General features: G+C 38.1%; 1 protein-coding gene across 2 annotated transcripts; it reads left to right on the top strand.

The window, feature by feature from the left end:
• The first annotated feature begins 14,602 nt into the window (after positions 1-14,602).
• On the top strand, positions 14,603-15,577 carry LOC131313577 (uncharacterized). Of its 2 annotated transcripts, none has more exons than XM_058341960.1 (2): positions 14,603-15,224; positions 15,267-15,577. In XM_058341960.1, exons 1-2 carry the CDS (start codon positions 15,114-15,116, stop codon positions 15,483-15,485), a joined length of 330 nt encoding a protein of 109 aa, XP_058197943.1. In that variant the 5' UTR covers positions 14,603-15,113; the 3' UTR covers positions 15,486-15,577. The 2 variants fall into 2 exon arrangements, with proteins under 2 accessions (XP_058197943.1, XP_058197942.1); XM_058341959.1 differs by having other exon boundaries at positions 14,603-14,750; positions 14,865-15,542.
• The last annotated feature ends 2,508 nt before the right edge of the window (positions 15,578-18,085 follow it).

The raw sequence follows: 18,085 nt of genomic DNA, 5'->3' as shown, positions 1-18,085 counted from the left end.
TTTTTTTTTACAAAAAAGACAATTGCATTGCTCAAATAGAAAAGAAAACTGTCTGGAGGCTACAAAATCCCAACATCCAGAGCCTGTCGTTGGGTATACAGACACTACAACAAAATCGGTCAAAGACGACGAATAAAATTCGTCGCTAAAAATGCAAAATTCGTCGTTGAAGCTTTGGCGACAAAATTTCATCGTCTTATGTTTAACACGGAAGTGGTGCTGTAACAACCCTGATTTTTGATAAATAAAAATTTCGTTAAATATTTGAATTTTATTTTAATTACTTGGATTTCTTTTAAAATTTCTTTTTAATTTCTAATAATCCTTCATAATTAGATTTGAGACTTATAAAATTATATCTTTTCGCATCGGATGATCTAATCCTTTTCTAAAGGCAAGTATGCTTATAGAAGCACATGTATATTTTCCCAGCGAGTTAAATAAAAATTTTAAATTATATTTCTTAACTAGAAATCCTACTTGGCAAGTAGAATTAGTTTCTAACCAATTAGTTGGAGAAACCTAACTACCATTTCACTTAGTTACTTTCCCCTAACCTTAGGTGAACCTTATGAACCTTTTCAACCCTACTTGAACCTTTTAGACCTAGAGTATTAATCATTATACTTCATGATTAGACATATCAAAACCATACCTATCATCATTTCCTTTTATCCATTGGACAATAATTACTAGGAAAATTTTTATCCCTTGGGTAATAGAAGTTAGTCTTGCCAATGAAAGCCTAGATCTGACAAGACAAGTCATATAAGAATCTTTGGACCATAAGAAGCCATTATTTTGCTTCCAAAAGAAGTAAACCTAGTCTTAACCATTTTCTTTTAATTGAGTTGTCACTTGAAAGCCCATAATCCTTACTTTTTTCCTAAACCTAGTAAGCTAGACCTCTTAGTCTTTGGTGTACTTATATAGACTTATATATATATGTATTTAGTATTTGGAGAGAGAGAGAGAGAGAGAGAGAGAGAGAGAGAGAGAGAGAGAGAGAGAGAGTGTATGTGTGTGCATGTGATTTTGTATACTCCAACAAGCTACCTATTAAACCAACTTCACACTCAAGCTTGACAACCCATTCCTAGGCCACTTTTAACATAATCCTAGCCAGTCATTTTGTTCTTTCTTGCAAGTAAACCATCCTAGGACAAGACAAGGCCAAAAACCCTTCATGATAACCTAGATTTTGAACCTAAAATTAGATGACAAGTCATGGCATGCCTAAAGATGTGATTTGACTACACAATGGAGCAAATCCATGGGAGAATTGGGGAGAGAGAGGGCCGGCCAAGAGAGGGAGGGAGAGAGCTCAATGTTTTGCTATAAATAGGACCCCTCACTTGCCATTCAACTCACACCTTCCATCTTTCAACTTCTCTCTCTAGAAATTCTTGTGTTCTTGCCTTGTTCTTGCTTGTTCTTCCCTTGTTATTGAGTTCTTTCTATGTTTTTTAAGAAACTCATCCTAGGCCACCACTAAATCACCACTCGACCACCCTTTCGATCCAAAAAGTTTAGTAGTTAGTCAAAGATCTAGTTTCGAGAGAAACCTTTTCTCTTTCGAAGCTACCAAAGCTTACCGTAGGAATTTACTCCGTCCGATAGCCGACTTACTTCTGTAGCTGCCCTACCACCAAGAAGAACGATAGATTTTTCCGTCCTCACTATCTCTAAGTATACGTAGATTCTCCCATACTTACTATCTCTAAATATAGAAATGTGTATATTGTTTGTATGCGAAAATGCATGAGAACTTGAAAGGTGTTTATTAAGTTTTGAAAAGAAAGGGGAGTATATTGAATATATCGACTTTATTTTCTGGAAAAACATATGTTGTTTTGAACTTCCCTAAAAGAAAGAAAGAACGGATTTTGGAAATATAAACTTGATTGAAAGTATTCGTATTTTGATCTTAAAGATGGTCATGAGCATGATTACTTGTATTACTTGGTTGATGTGTGATAAAGCATAAGTGGTTTTCCACTCCAAAAGTGTCCGTCCATGTGACACTATGCTTTAGGTTGTGTGCTTAAAGTTTGAGCATGATTATGTGAATTCTAGGATAATATAAGCATGATAAAATAATATAAAGTTGGATGATTTTGCTAGTTTAGTTTCAAGATTACAATGAATGATTTATGATCACTTACGTGAAAAGTCCTACCGCAGAGTCTATGCATGAAAATGAGACACAAAAATCGAGAAAAAGTTAGAGACATGACACCTAGGGTGTGTTAATGACAAGACAGGTTTGAAATCGCAATGTGGCCGGACTTGATAGCCTATCGTGTGAATTGCGAAAATCGCAATGTGACCGGATTTGGTAGCCCATTATGTGTATGGAAACCGCGATGTGGCCGGACTTGGTAGCCCATCGTGTGGATTGCGAAAACCGCAATGTGGCCAGACTTGGTAGCCCATTGTGAAGATTGCTAATGGGGCCGGACGTGGTAGCTTCATTGGTAATAATATGGCTTGGTTATCCGCGGAAAGGAGCCAATGCAAATTTTGTGTGCCAATGGGAACCCGGCACGGCGGAACCATTGTGAGGATACTCGGGAGACCAGAACGGCGGAACTGAGGTTGGGTGTGTTAAAAATAATTTTGGAAATGTTGATTTGGTAAATGATAAATGGAGACACGGTCCACGACGAGTCGCGTAGGAGAAATTCAGAAAATCATGGACATCAACGTTAGTTTGAATAGTGAATGTGGATGTGTCATTGTCAACTGTTTTGTTAGATATGCATGTACTATGTGGAAATCGTTAATAATATGATCTAATGTTTGTAAGTTAAGGGTTAGTGGGTATGGATTATTCAATTGAGCTCCTGTAGTTCATGATGTTACCTTTGGTGATCCTGACATATTATACTGGGGGTGACGCTAGTATAATGTGTCAGACTTTGTAGATGATCAGGGTAAGCTGTACACCTTGGAGGCCTTTAGAGCCGAAGAGCTGGCAAAAATGGAGGAGCAGGCAGAGCTGTAGTTAGGAACCTTAGTTTCCCTTCCCTTGTGTAATAAAAGTACTCTCACGGGAATTATGCTGTAATAATGAGACAGACACTATTTAGTTTTCAATGAAAATTGTCTATTTTTAGGGGCGTCACAAGTGCCTCCAATCGGCGACGAATTTTTTCGTTGGCAAAAGTAGTTTTTGTTGATGAAAATTTTTTCCTCCGCCGAAAGGGAAAACTACCAAACTAGAACCTAGGTCCTCAGGTTTCTAAACTACTCCCACCACTACGCCACTTATCCCTTCGCTAATAATAATTGCAAAATTTAAGATATATTACTATTTTGTTTAATAATTTTCAAAGTAATCTATGTTATGAATACAATATATCGATACGTATTATTTATTTAAAATATACCATAATTTTTTATTTATATGTCTTATTTATTTAAAATATATTGAATTTTTTGAAATTTAAAAGGTAATTAGGCTTGCATTTGCCTTTGAAATTTAAAAGGTAATTAGGCTTGCATTTGCCTTTGAAATTTCAAAGGTAACTAGACTTGCATTTCCCAGACCTCAACGATCGGGTTATCCAAGGATGAATCCACAAGGTGTTGGGTGGACACTCACCTATACACATTAAAATAACATTTAAACTTTGCATATGGAAAAAGCGTAAAGGCTTAAAATCACGAGCCAAACAAGGCCTTTGTACAAGTGAAAATAATGGAGCCTATTAAGTTGCATTTTTACTTTTTAAAATTGATCTTCCAATTGATATGAAGTAAGATTTGAGTTAATGACCATTTTGTACATTTTGTGAGACATGAAAGGACGATCAAAAGTGTTGGTAAAGGTTCACGAAAACGATGTCATATACCTGCTTGGTCTATACCAACGCTTGGGCAATGCGCTGTAATAGAGGCGCTACTATAAGTCTATACCAACGCTTTTTGTGGGCGTTGGTATAAATTTATGTTTACCAGCGCTTTTTTTCCCAGCGTTTGGAAGCGGTGGTATAGCGTAGTTTTTATCAGCGCTTTGGCTGCAAGCGCTGGTTTAGATTTATTAGCTGGTTTAGATTTATTTTACCAAAAAGTAAAAAACCCAACAGCCACAGGAAGCCCCATTTTCTGTTACTGCCGAGTTTTGAACTCTCGGCCTCTCGACCACTACGAGCCCGTGCGCCCCTCCTCAAACAACTGCACCAAACATAATTTTCATTAAGTATTTGATAATATTTAATATATAACATATGTTTATGCTCCCTTTGAGATTTATTTTAATATTTTATGCTCTATTTTTGTTCCAGTAACTTGTCAAAAGCTTTATTTTTGTAGTTTTTATATTTGTATTTTACAGGATCTTTTCCAAGCACTGTAACGCCCCCAAATTCTGGGTACGTTAATAAGACTTTTTATTACAAAACAAGTGAGTCTGGCTCATTATTACATCTCAAAGTCTTACAAGAGTACTTTTAAACAAACAAGGAGGGAACTAGGGTTCTTAACTACTGCTCTGCTTCTTCCTCCATCCGGGCTAGCTCTTCGGCTCCGAAGGCCTCCAAGGTGTAGAGTTCACCCTGTTCATCTATAAGGTCTGACATATTATACCGGCGTCGCCACCAATATAATAGGTCAGGGTCACCAAAAAGGCAACATCGTGAGCTACAATGCTCAATAGAATAACCCAAATCCTCTAACTCTTAACTTACAAACAATACGTCATAACATCAACAATTTCCACATAGTGCATGCTTATCTAACCAAATTAACTAACAATGACACATCCGCATTCGTTAAACAATCAACGTTGGTGTCCAAGATTTGTGAGTTTCTCCTACGCGACATCTCGTAGACCGTGTCAACATTTTCCACATTTCATAACCCATTCATTATTTCAAAAACTCATTTTTAACACACCCAATCTTGGTTCCGCCGTTCCGGGTTCCCAAGTATCCTCATAATGGTTCCGCCGTCTTGGGTTCCCATTGGCACACATTGCATTGGCTCCTCTCCGGATGACCAAGCTACACACCCAACCTCGGTTCCGCCGTTCCGGTCTCCCGAGTATCCTCACAATGGTTCCGCCGTCCCGGGTTCCCATTGGCACACATTGCATTGGCTCCTCTCCGGATGACCAAGCTACACACCCAACCTCGGTTCCGCCGTTCCGGTCTCCCGAGTATCCTCACAATGGTTTCGCCGTCCCGGATTCCCATTGGCACACAAAACACACACCACACAATGGGCTACCACGTCCGGCCACATTGCGGTTTCCAAAACATTTCACATTTTCAAAACACGCCTTTTCATAAACCACACCCTAGGTGTCATGTTTCTACTTCCTCGATTTCCGTGTCTCGTTTTCATGCATCGACTCCGCGGTAGGACTTTTCACATATGACATCATTCATTGAAATCTTTAAACTAACAAGATCATCCAACTCAACATTATACCACAAGTAATGCAAGCAATTCATGTAAGCATGCACATAACGCTTTTAAAGATCAAATTCCGAATACTTCCGTTCAAGCGATAACATTCCAATCTTTAAAAAAAATCCGTACTTTCTTCCTTTGTGGAAAATTATAAACAACATATGTTTATTAATGTAAAGATGGATTATTCAACATGCTCATACTTTCATTCGCCAAAGCTAAGTTCATCATGCATTCCAATAATTATAAACGATAGTAAACCTCATCTACTTTAAAGAAAATGATTAGGAAAGTTATGCTAGGGAGATTGAGTAGACATTAATCTACCTTGATCCGAAACTAGTCGGGGCCGAATAAGCTAGTTGGAAAATCCTACGGGTGGTGAAACTCGCAAATCTGGACCGAATTTTGGATAGCAGTAACTCAGTCAATCTCTGGCCGAGTACGATCGTTCTTGGGTCGAAATCGAAGCTCTAGAAGCGTTCTACAACTTTTGTGAAGGAAGTTGATCCTAGAAACTACTTTAGATAGGAGAAAAATGGTGATAAAGGAAGAGACAGTATGCTGTCTGAAACTGGAAATCCGAAATTTTTACTGAACTTTGGATGTCAGTATCTTTGTCGTTTCTTGACCGATTAGGGTGGTTCTTGGGTCTAACTTGAAGGTCTCGAAGTGCTCTACAACTTTCCCGAAGGGAGTTGGTTCTAGAAACTAATTTAAGCAGGAGAAAAATGAGGATTTATGAAGGGTAGTAGGCTGTCTGAAAATGGTTTCTAGAGAGAAGTGAGAGCAAATGAGTGAAGGTGTGAGAAATGACTTGGGCAAGGGTGCTATTTATAGCAAAAGTCTTGGCTATTACCCAAGGGATAAAATTTTCCCTAACAATTATTATCTAATGGGTAAAATTTTCCTATTAAAATAATCCAATTTGGCACATGTTTTCTTATTAAAATAATAGATTAAGTACTTTAGGAAATCTAGGCTTTTATATAATATGAGATATATATGTACTCATGCCCAATATTTAAATATGGAGGTAGAATCAAGTACCTAATTAAATAAAGGACTAGGATTAAAATAAACATGAGGTACAAGTACTATTATATTACAAAAAGTACTTAGAATCTAGGATTTAGGCCCCGTTCCGGAAACGGAAATAAGTACTTATCTTTTAAGAAGGCAATTTTAAGCTTAAAAATCATTTATTTACGTAAATAATTTTTCTATCAATATGGATCTCATTTGATAGATCTCATTGAGATCTTTTATACGGTGAAAAAAAAATTAAAAAATTATTTTTTATTTATATTATTTTTGAGTTTGAAAATGTGAAATAAGTACTTATTTTTTAAGAAGGTGTTCTGGAACAGAGCCTTAGATTTACCCAATATTTTAATGCACAAAATCACATGGGAAATCTAAAACTTGATTATTTAATAAAAACCTTATACCTTGTTGGAAGATTAGTGCTATTATCCAATGGATACCAATGGATAACAATTCCCCTAGTAGTTATTATCCAATGGGCAATAGGTTCCCTAGGAGTTAATAACCAATGGATAATGGGATGTGATGATATCTAATAAACAAATGCATATTTGTCCTTTGCACATGTGTATATATAACTATATATTACTATATCTTTGTACTATCAAATATTCTAATAGAAGGCCTATTGTCCAATGGACAAAGATTACTTTAACATTTATTGACCAATGGGTAATGGTTCAACTAATAACTAGGTGAGTTTGGTTCCTTCAACTAGTTGGTTAAAAACTAACTAAGTTGGCCAAGTAGGACTTCTAGTCAAGATTTAACATCTAAGAGGACTAAAACCTAATTAGGATGGATTACCGGAAATTACCAAGAAAATCATCAAGCCATTCAAGAGAAAATAAAGAATTTGAAATACAACGAGAATTTTATTTATAGAAAATCGGAGTTGTTACAAGCACTATCACACACAATCCCGAAGAATGCATAATGAGAATATTGCTTATTTCGATTGAGGCAAATTTTTAGATGCATCCCGAACCCCTCTAGAGTTTTTATTTTTTGATCTAAACTGCCTATCTTTTACATATTACGGAGTTCATCATTCCTACTAAGAATGAAGTTAATCGGGTATCACTACACATTGGACAGAAAAAATCCATTATGTTAATGAAATTGTGTCTCGATAAAGAACTTTTGTAAACCGATCGAGATATTTCTTTTTACGAGAATGATATAATCAACAAGAAAAACAAAAGCTTTATTAATACGCCCAATCATGGAGTTTTCTAAACCTGATCAAGTCAATTTTTTATGATAATGATTTAAATAATACGCACAACGAAATCAACAACCTCGAATGTTAAAATAGTTGTCTTATTGAGATGTGCTAAATAATCATACTGAAGATTATTAGCAAATGTATAACATATAATATAATTAGAAATTGTTCCATTAGTGGCTATTTTTTCTTTGCATCTATTCCAGCGCTTTTCCTAGGTCGCTGGAAAATGGGGGACCTATTCCAACGCTTTATATGGGCGTTGGTAAATGGGGGGGACCTATTCCAACGCTTTTGCTTGGGCGCTGGAAAATGGTTGGCCTATTCCAGCGCTTGTGCTTTGGGCGCTGGGAAATCTCCATTCTAGTAGTGGTTAGAAAAAACGCTGTTGTAAACCTCCTATTGTAGCTCTTTTTGCAAGCGCTGGTAGAAAAAGCGCTGGTGTTGAACAAATTTCTTGTAGTGATAGTAGGGATAGAGAAATTTGACACCAGATGTATAGTGGTTTGCCAAGACGTCACCTTTCACTTCTCAAGCTTTGACTTGAGTTTCCACTATTCTTCGAATAGATTACAATCACTAGCTTTCCCGAGGAGCTAGTGAACCGCTAGGATTTTTCCCAAAATCCTAAGAAAGAACCTCACCAAGATAATTACCTATCTTGGTTATAATCTCTCAAGTGTTTATCACCTAAACACTCTCTTACAATCGCTAGAGCATTACAACTCTAATCTCTCAAAAGATGATGAAATTTGTAGCTCACAATTACAACTCTCCTCAAAGAGTAGATATGACAATTTTGCTCACAAATCTCTCAAAGTGATTGTATGAAAAATGAAATGAACCGTTGAAAGCTTTTCCGTTGAGATGAAATCCTCTTACAGCCTCCATTATCTCTGAGCAGTTGAATGGTAACACTTGGGTGACTTCCTTCATTTATGGGTGTCCTTCGATCGATGGAAAAGATCAGGTGTGGGATGACCTCAAATTCATTGCTCATTCTGAGACTTTTCCATGGCTCTATATGGGTGATTTCAACAAAGTTCTGAGTAATGCTGACAAGCTTGGAGGGAATCCTCCTGATCCTAGATGCTTATCCTCCTTTCACAACATGCTGAATGTCTGTGGTTTAACCAACTTAGGATGCAAAGGGCCAAAATTTACTTAAGGAATAGTAGGCCGGGAGATGATTCATCATGGAACACATTGATATGGCATTTACCAATTCTGATTGGAGGGAAACTAACAGACAGTCTATTATTTTGGTGGAAACGACCATTGGTTCTGACCATAATCCCTTGATTCTCAATACCTCTTTTCCCCTCTCCAAGGTAGGGAAACCTTTCAGGTTTGAATCTTTCTGGACTTCTGAAGTGGGCTGTAGGTTGGTGATTGAAAATGCTTGGGCTATTTCTATTGAAGGATCCGATATGGTTAGAGTCTGCATAAAACTAAAGGGATGTAAGGAGCAGGTTAGGGATTGGGCTATTGTTTTGGTGGAAACGGCCATTGGTTCTAACCACAATTGATGAGCACCCAATATTGTAGATATTTGGTGCGACTAGTCCTGTTTTATGTTGTTTTATCTTGCATTTATTTAGCTTTTATAGCGATATTGCACGTAAGGTGTGTTTTTAGTATTTTCAGGTAAACCGTGTGAATAACCCAAGTGCTTCAAAGTATCCAAAGACCCTGTCGGCCCTTTAAAATCTATCTAAGTATGGAAAAATGACTTTCTGAAAAAGTATCGATTTTTGAGATAAAAAATGGTGGTAATTGATCTTTGAATTTTTCTAAGAGTAATTACAAAGTTGCAAGGTTTCATTTAAATAGCAAGATCATGTTTTGAGCCATTGTTTTCAAATGGGGGGTACTTTCTTATTTTCATTAATAAATTAAAGTAGAGAAAAGGTAAAAGAAATGTTTAAAATGAAGTATTTTCTTAAGTTTAGAGAATGAAAATAAGATGCTGAGGAGCTGTGAAGCTATTGGGAGCCTGCTGAAGCTGAGGCTAGGATGCAGGATGCTGAGGAAGTTGCTTGGTATCGATACAAGGACTTTTGTATCAATACCATGAAACAGAGAGCAAGCCAGGCTTCAGCGTATCGAAACGGGAACTTTTGTGTCGATACGGGTTCGCTACGGGAAACTTTGGATTGCAACCAAAACTGCTCGGTGTCAATACAGAAGTTCTTGTATCAATACTGGAGGCTGACTGATAGCTTTTTGACAATTTTTCAACTTTCCATTAGTGGAAACTTTCCATTAGTAGGTACCTTTTGGGATATTTTGCGTAGAGAGAGAAGGTCTCTTGTATAAATACTCCTCTCTATCTCTCTCTCTGTCTCTCTCTCTCACTTGTAAGGGAGTAAGTAGTTAGTTTAGGTTAGTCTTTTGCTAGTTCCATTGTTGTCTTCTCCATGCTTTCTCTTTTGTAATTTCTTTAAGAACTCAAGTAAGTATTTGGTTTTGATTAATTTGTCGTTTATTAAAGTTGTTCGTACGGACTAGATTCTCCTTTAAATCAAGTTTAGTTTTCATTTTTATCGGTTAATCTAATGCCTCAATTTCCTAGCATGTTTCATCTTTCTAGTATGGTTGAGTAGTCACTTAGACTTGGTCATGGGGTGATATCTTCCCCATGACTTGGTTGTTTTAATAGTTTTTCTATGACTTGATCATGATGTTAGTAGGGAAAGGGTTTAATCTCTAATTTTCGGCCAAACGAAAGGGCTAATACCATCTTTGACGTGTTTTGCTCGGGTTTTAACCTTCGATTTGCACATGGGGCTTGGGGCTTTTAACACTCCCGGCGTTTGAGTTAAATGTCTTCTAAACGAGATTAAGTCATTTCCAAGCTAATACCATGATTATGCTTGGCTTTTAACGTTGAGTGCTTCGGGTTAAGATTGTCTACGTCTTAGCTTGGAGTTGTTAGAAAGAAACGGTTAAATCGGCTAAGTCATCGGGCATTTCTAGCCCCTAGACCTTGTCGCCTGTTTTTACCAAGTTCAAACCTCATTTCAAGTCTTTTTACATAGTTTTCCACTTTCTAAAGCAAAACCGACAGTTGGCTGTCTTAAACGCCGAAAACCTTACATAAAGCCTACAATCCGAACAAGCTAAATTCGATCTCCCTATGGTATGATCTTGAACTTACCTAGTTATTCTGCGAACGACTAGAAGCCCTACGCTTCAGGCTATTACATCCGGGAGTGCATCTTTCTGTTGTAAGCAACAATCCCTTAATTCTCAATACCTCTTTTCCCCTCTTCAAGGTAGGGACACCTTTCAGGTTTGAATCTTTCTGGACTTTTGAAGTGGGCTGCAGGTTGGTGATTGAAAATGCTTGGGCTATTTCTATTGAGGGATCCGATATGGTTAGAGTCTGCAAAAAACTAAAGGGATGCAAGGAGTAGTTTAAGAATTGGAACAGGGCAAACTTTGGGAACCTCCACTTGGAAATTGCAGCCTCCAAAGACTAGTTAAGTGAGGTTCAGAAGCAGCTGGAACAAGGCTTCATCCCTGACCTTCAAGCTTCAGAAAAGGAGCTTCAACGGAAGATTAAAGACCTGTGGCAGAAAGACACTTTATTCTGGCATCAGCAATCCCGCTTCACCACTATCCAAAGGAGGCAGAAGAACGAAATTGTCAAAGCTTAAGGATCCCTCTGGGACCTGGAAATCTGATGACAAAGAGGTGGCGGGCATTATCAAAACTCACTTTCATTCTCTTTACTCCCCAACCCCCCCCCCCCCCCCCCCCCTCCAAAACAGAAATTTTGATGATATTCTTAGTCGTATTGATCCTATTGTTTCTGCTGAGACTAACAACTCCCTTATCAGAAGTATTTCTTGCGATGAAGTTAAGCTTGCTGTGTTTCAAATGGGACTATGTGTGGCCCTGATGTTAACCAACAGTTTTGATATGGTTATACTTTAGCTATTTGATAGTGTGTTATATAAAACAAACGCATGGGGGAAATCTAATTGATGGAAGAGTTTAATTTACTTTCATGAGGAATGGTTTAATTTCTTCGTTAATTTTTTTTTTGAGAGAGAGAGACCTGTGATGGTGCCGTGAACAATGGTGCCATTCTTGAGCTCAATCGACATGGTCTCGTACATTCAACTTCATCAACAACCTGCTTATACCACAATTAAAGATCACGCAAAAAAGATAATAGTTTAAAAAAAATTGGATTACAGGAAAATTATAGGAGGAAAATAAAGACAGGGATAAGAGGATGGACCTAATGAGCTTCATTGTTGACAGGAGGAAAACAATGACAACAGACACTAGGGCAAAGCTTTGAGAGCAAAAGCCTGTATATGGCAGCTTTTGCTACTTGCATAAGTGCACGAGAGCAGGAAAAAGTACGAGAGTAGGTAGAAAAGAAAGAAAATTGTAGCTTTTGCTACTTGCATAAGGAAAGTGTACATAAAGAGATTTCACACTTGTCCCATGAGAAATTCCAAAAATACCCTCCCACATGTGGACAAAACCAAAGACAAAACCAGGACGTGGATGGAAAACCTCAAAAGTCTAGAAAGGCAGTAAGGTAATTATGTCAAACTTGCTAGATGACCTAAATACCTCTCCAATTAGGGGACTCAATGGGAAGACAAACCACAAAACTATTATGCAACCAAGGGCATTGTCGGAAGTATTGGGCAAAATGTGGACAAGTAAGCCATCGAATTCTCTTATTGTATAGTGTATGGATATGGATAAAGGGAGTTTTCCTCGATTTCTTTGTAGTATTATGTGTTATAGGTGAGTCACCCAGGGGCACAACATTAAAACACATGTAGATATTGACTCATGTTAATTGTGTTTGCAAAGCTTTTTGTATGGGTTTGTTGGATTGTGTGCAAATTTTATGTTTCTTGAAATGCGTGTTCATTTGCGTGCGTTTGGTTTGTTGGATTTTGTTCATTTGGAATGATCTGTGGAGATATTCAAAAAAGAGAAAAAAGAAAAAATGGTATATGGACAGGAAGGAGAAAGGGGATTGTTAGTGTACATTTGGTGCTAAACAGTAAACTGGATATCGCAATAAATACGTAGTATTTATGTCGAACACGTGAACACAAATAGCGAGCCATAGATATCTTTTGAGGCTTTGTCGGAAAAAGTACTTTCACGAGAGAGAGAGAGAGAGAGAGAGAGAGAGAGAGAGAGAGAGAGAGAGTATGTGTGTGTGTTTCGATTTTGAGAGAATTGGGAAAAGGGGAAGAGAGGAAAAGTTTGGATTTATAGGCAATAGGGGTGCTTTGTTTTGTGGCATGAAGGAGACAATGGATGATAGAGCCATCAGAGAAGCTACAGTTTCAATGATGTCTACCGGTAGAGGTTTGATACAAGTGTGAAAAGAGACTAGGGACAAAAATAGAAAGTCTAAATGCACAGATTTTATGCACATAAATTGTGCACAGAACGATGTGGGATATCAAATTGAGTACTAAAATTTGAATGAAAAGTTACATGATTGGATCGAGCACTTATAGGTATCGACTTGAGCTATTTTTCACGGGAGCTCTCGAAAAAATATTTTTCATTAATGAACGGCTCGAATCGTTTGTGTTAGACCCCTAGTGGGCTATGCACAAATCCTCTGCAATTAGTCGGGTTGGGACAAAAATTAGGTGCAACCATTGCCCCACGATTTTCGGTAGACCATGTCAGCAAGATATATGATGTGATAATGTTGACAAATCTACTCCCACCCTCCAATAAAGTTAGAACATGCACGATGGGTTTACTAACTAGAGTTTTAGTTGTATGTGTTAACACTTAGCAAATAAAAATGTATTTTTTGTGCCATAATGCTTGTATTATTTTGTGTGTTAGAGTGTGTTAAATTTTGTAGTGTGCTAGCATGTGTGCTAAGTTTGGTAACTATGCTAGCAAACAATAAATGAGTCTCACCTCTATGATTCAAACTCCAACCATAAAATAAAAATGTCCACTACTCTTAATACACACTTGTGGGACCCATTTTTTATCCTAACAAACATTTGAAACACAAAGTTACCAAACTTATTGTGGATGTTCTAACACACTCCTATGTTAGTAATGTCTATACACACTTGTGGGACTCATTTTCATCTTAATACAAATTTTAACACACAAATATACTAAACCCATTGCAGATGTTCTTAGTCCCCCACGAAACTATGTCCAATTTTTAAGCTTAAAATAAGGATTTTTTACCTAGACATCCCTCCAAGTATACCAATTTTTCACAGTCACCCCCTTTAAGAACTTTGCCTACGGCCAGACCCCCTCATTAAAGTTTACTTTTTCCTTAGACCCCTTCCGTTAGCCTTCCGTCTAGAACCGTTAGTATTTTCACTTAAGTTCTATTAAAAGTAAAACCCCACCCCCCCCAAACACTAATTATATTCTTAGGGTGATTTACCTATACATCCCTTCAACTTTATCCATTTTTCATGGTCACCCCCTCCCTCAAATTTTGCTACGGCCAGACCCTCTTATTAACGTTTACTTTACCTGTAGACCCCTTCCGTTAGCATTCTGTTTAGAACCATTACTTTTTGAACAAAAAAATGGCTTAAGCTTTCAATATTGCCCCCGATGGGTCCCAAATCCCTTAACCCTTTTCCCTCCCATTTCTCCCTTTAGTACTCCTACATTTCCCCCTAAAAAAATGTGAAACCCTAACCCTCTTCCTATTTCCCTCATTTTTCTCATTTTCCCCTCCACCCTATAAGCTCCCTCTCATTTCCTAGACTTAATTTCTGCACAGCAAACCGTAAACCCTTCCTATTTCCCTCCAAAACCCTCCACCCTATAAGCTCCTCTCATCTCTCAGACAGCACACACCCTCTCTCCCCGTAAACCACCTCCCACTCCACTGATTGCAATGTTTACAAATTTTACAACGTCTTCCTCCACTGCAACGTCTTCCTCCACTATGAACACACAAGAACACTTCAATGTTCAGTGTGGGTGCGGAGTATAGGCTCCATTTCAAACAGCCCTAACTAACCCAAATGTTGGTAGGAGATTCTTAGGATGTGTGAACTACAAGGTACTAATTTATGATCTTTTATCCTATTTTCTATTTTTTGAATTTATTATTTTATTTTAATACAATTTATTCTATTTATTAAAGAGGTTATTTTTTTCGATATTGGTTTGTTAGAGTGACAATACTTGCAAGTACTTTGATTGGGTTGACCCTCCCACATGTGAGAGGGGGAAGGATTTTGGTAACTAGATAGTGAAGAAGAACATGGATTTGCAGCAAGATGTTGAAGACCTGCATAGACAAATTTTGCATTTGAAGAAGACAGAAACAAATTTGAAGGGAGAAATTCAAGTGCTGAAGGAGAGGGAAAATGAGTTTGGACAGAAGATGGAATAGTGGTAGTAGAGGGAGGAATGGTTTGTAATGAAGATCAACTGTATGAACAGAAACATTAAGGAGATGGAAGATGGGATTACAGTGAAGATGGAAGAGTGGAAGAACAAAGAAGATTTGAATGCATTGGAGATCGAGGAGGTTGAAACACAGAATGTGGAATTGAGGGTAAAGCTGGAAGAGTTTGAAGCACAGAATGTGGAATTGAGGGTGAAGATGAAAGAGGTTGAAGCAAAGAATGTGAGTTTGAGAGGTAGGAACAAAGCAATGAAAAAGAACATTGAGTTGGCCAATTTGAAGGTGAAATGGTTGACTGCACTGGTGGTGATTTTAGTTGGCCTAGGGATTGTTTACCTTGGTGGCAAAGGATGGTTGAAGAAGAAAATGTTGGCATTACCTTAAAATATGTATTTAATTTTATGCCTGTCTTTAGTTTGTGTTGAACAAAAATGTGATGTTTTTTGTACTTAATTCATGGTACTTAATCCATGGTAATTGATGGAAATGAGAATGACATTTCCAATTGAGCAAAAAACCTTGTCATTTTACACAAAATTTGGGCGCTCCTCCTCTCAATCAAAACCTGGGGTTGTTACTAAACTTGGGCAGTGTATTTAGCCAAAACCTGGCCATTTACAGCAGCACCAAATAGCAAAAAACTAGAACAACAATACTTGTTGCCAAACCCATACAGCAGCAGAACAATGAACAACGAAAAACCTGGAATAGCAGAACAACAATCAAACCCCAATACTAATCGCATAGTCATTAAACGTACATTATCCATTACAACTAAGGCCAGTACATAAGGCCATTTACAAACCCAAAATAAGGCCAAGGCCACAGAGCATTAACCATTCCTAGTTGTTCAAGTCAAGTCATTAATTATTATCCATTACAACATGTTCAAACTATCCACATCCAAAAAACAAAATAGTGTACAATTTCATTAACCCTAACATTATCTACTGGGTTGATCCTTTAGTTGTTCCATTGTAGACTTGTGATGAGAAAACACTATTTCCAATTCTTGTTATCTTCCAGTCTCGTTGATAGCCACCACCTACTGCATTCCTAAATATCACTTTTTTTCCATTCCTAACCAATGTTGGAAAACTAGCTTGAGCACCAATTGAACAGCCCTTGCAACTCCACTTGCACCTGTTTGATCATTCCTTGTAGCAGCAATTTGAACAACCCTATCACCTCCTGTTTTAATAGCCACTCCTTTCCCTCTTGACAATCCTCCCCTTGCAGCCACAACAACTGCTTTCTCTCTTGACACTCCTCCCCTTGCAGCCACATCTCTACCCACTCCTCTCCCTAGAGTAATAACCCTTTGAGATGCCCATGATCTAGTAACTACCCTTTCAGTAGTTACTCCTCTTGCCACTCCTCTACCACCACCAGTTGGAACCCCTCTTGCCACTCCTCTACCTCTTGATAGTCCTCTCCCTCTAGGCACTCCTCTTCCAGTACCTCTACCTTTTGTCACTCCACTTGACACATCTTTTCTACTAGTTGGAATCAATGGGCAAGGTGATGTTTTTCTTGTCACAACCTATAATACACAAAATCAAAAAATTACAAAACAAACTTACAGGCATATATGCAAAATGAAACCACACAAAGTACAAGATATGGTACAAGACATATTGATACCTGTGAGGTACTGCTCTCCCCAACCTCTACACTTGTAGAAGATACCTGAGCTTTGCATGTCCTAGAATTATGGCCAGGTTAGTTGCATTATCCGCACTTGAAAACAGTACCCCTCTTCATCCTTTTGTAGACACCCTATTTTGGACTTTCCAAATTAGTTTACTTACGGTATTTGATTCCCCGATGATGAAACGGATCAAGAACACCCCGAAAATGTTAGTATGTTTGAGCTTTGAGCATTCCAAAACCCTTTCAGATCCCTTTCAAACTCTCTAAACCAGAACCAAAAAGCCTTAGCAAAACTCAACTTGCATACGCTGGTACTCAACTTGCGTGCACTGGTCCTCTGCCATGCGTCAGTCATCGGTCAACTTTGATCGTTGACCAAGCCCGAACTGGAGTACGTTAGTTATTAACTGGAGTACGCCAGTCAAACCTCTGGTCAAACTTGTGTTTTTCAGCATGCAGAACCATGGCTAGGGGTCTACAGCACATGGGAACCTTTCAATCCGTCGAAAAAAAGCAGTCTTTGCCAGGGGACATTTCTTACACCCATCCCATCACCTTTTCCTCTCATCCAATGAGAAGGAAGTCTTAAGGGCTAAGGCACCAGTCCCTTTAACTGGCCTTAGCCCCTCTCTCTCCCTCTCCACTCCTATATATACCCGTCTCTTCATCTTTGTAAAGGGTTCACAAAAAAAAAGGGGTTACACTCATAAAGCTCTCAAGTCTATTTCTTTCTCTTTTCTTGGTTTTCTTGCTTGCTCTTCTTTCATCCATTGAAAGAGTAAACAAGAGACCCCTCCATACACCTCTTACAGTCAAACATCCATCACCCTCCATCATCCAACCCTCAAGTTCAAAGCTCAAACATCTCTCAAACCTCAAAACCAAAGGTATACATCTTTGTAAACTTTCTGTTTTGATCCCTGAGGGGGGCTGGCAGGGTTAAGGCTGGTAATCAATACCAGTCCTGGCCTTAAAGCTAGCAAGGTTTCAAAAATATCATTTCTGACTAGAATCGGCGTGCGTCGGTCATAAGCACGCGTACGTCGGTCCTTGGCATTATGTACAGTTTTTTTTTTAACTTGGTCTGTCTGGAGTCTGTCTAGAACTGGCGTGCTCCAATTAGTAACTGGCGTACTCCATTTGTGGAATGGGGTCCAGATCTTTGTTTTATGCTTTATTTCCTGTCTATTCATCACCTTATTGCATGCTAAAAACTAGTTTACTGCTTTCTGTATTTAGAACTGTTTAGTTGTAGCATTCATTATTTGTTCATATTTGTTTTAGAAAGCCTTTGGGATGCTTTCTGGTCATGTTCCAGAGCCCAGATGATG

The sequence above is a fragment of the Rhododendron vialii genome, chromosome 13a, assembly GCF_030253575.1.
Source record: "Rhododendron vialii isolate Sample 1 chromosome 13a, ASM3025357v1".
NCBI lineage: Eukaryota > Viridiplantae > Streptophyta > Magnoliopsida > Ericales > Ericaceae > Rhododendron > Rhododendron vialii.
Note: the sequence above shows the minus strand (reverse complement) of the source record. Positions and strands in the feature narration are given on the sequence as shown.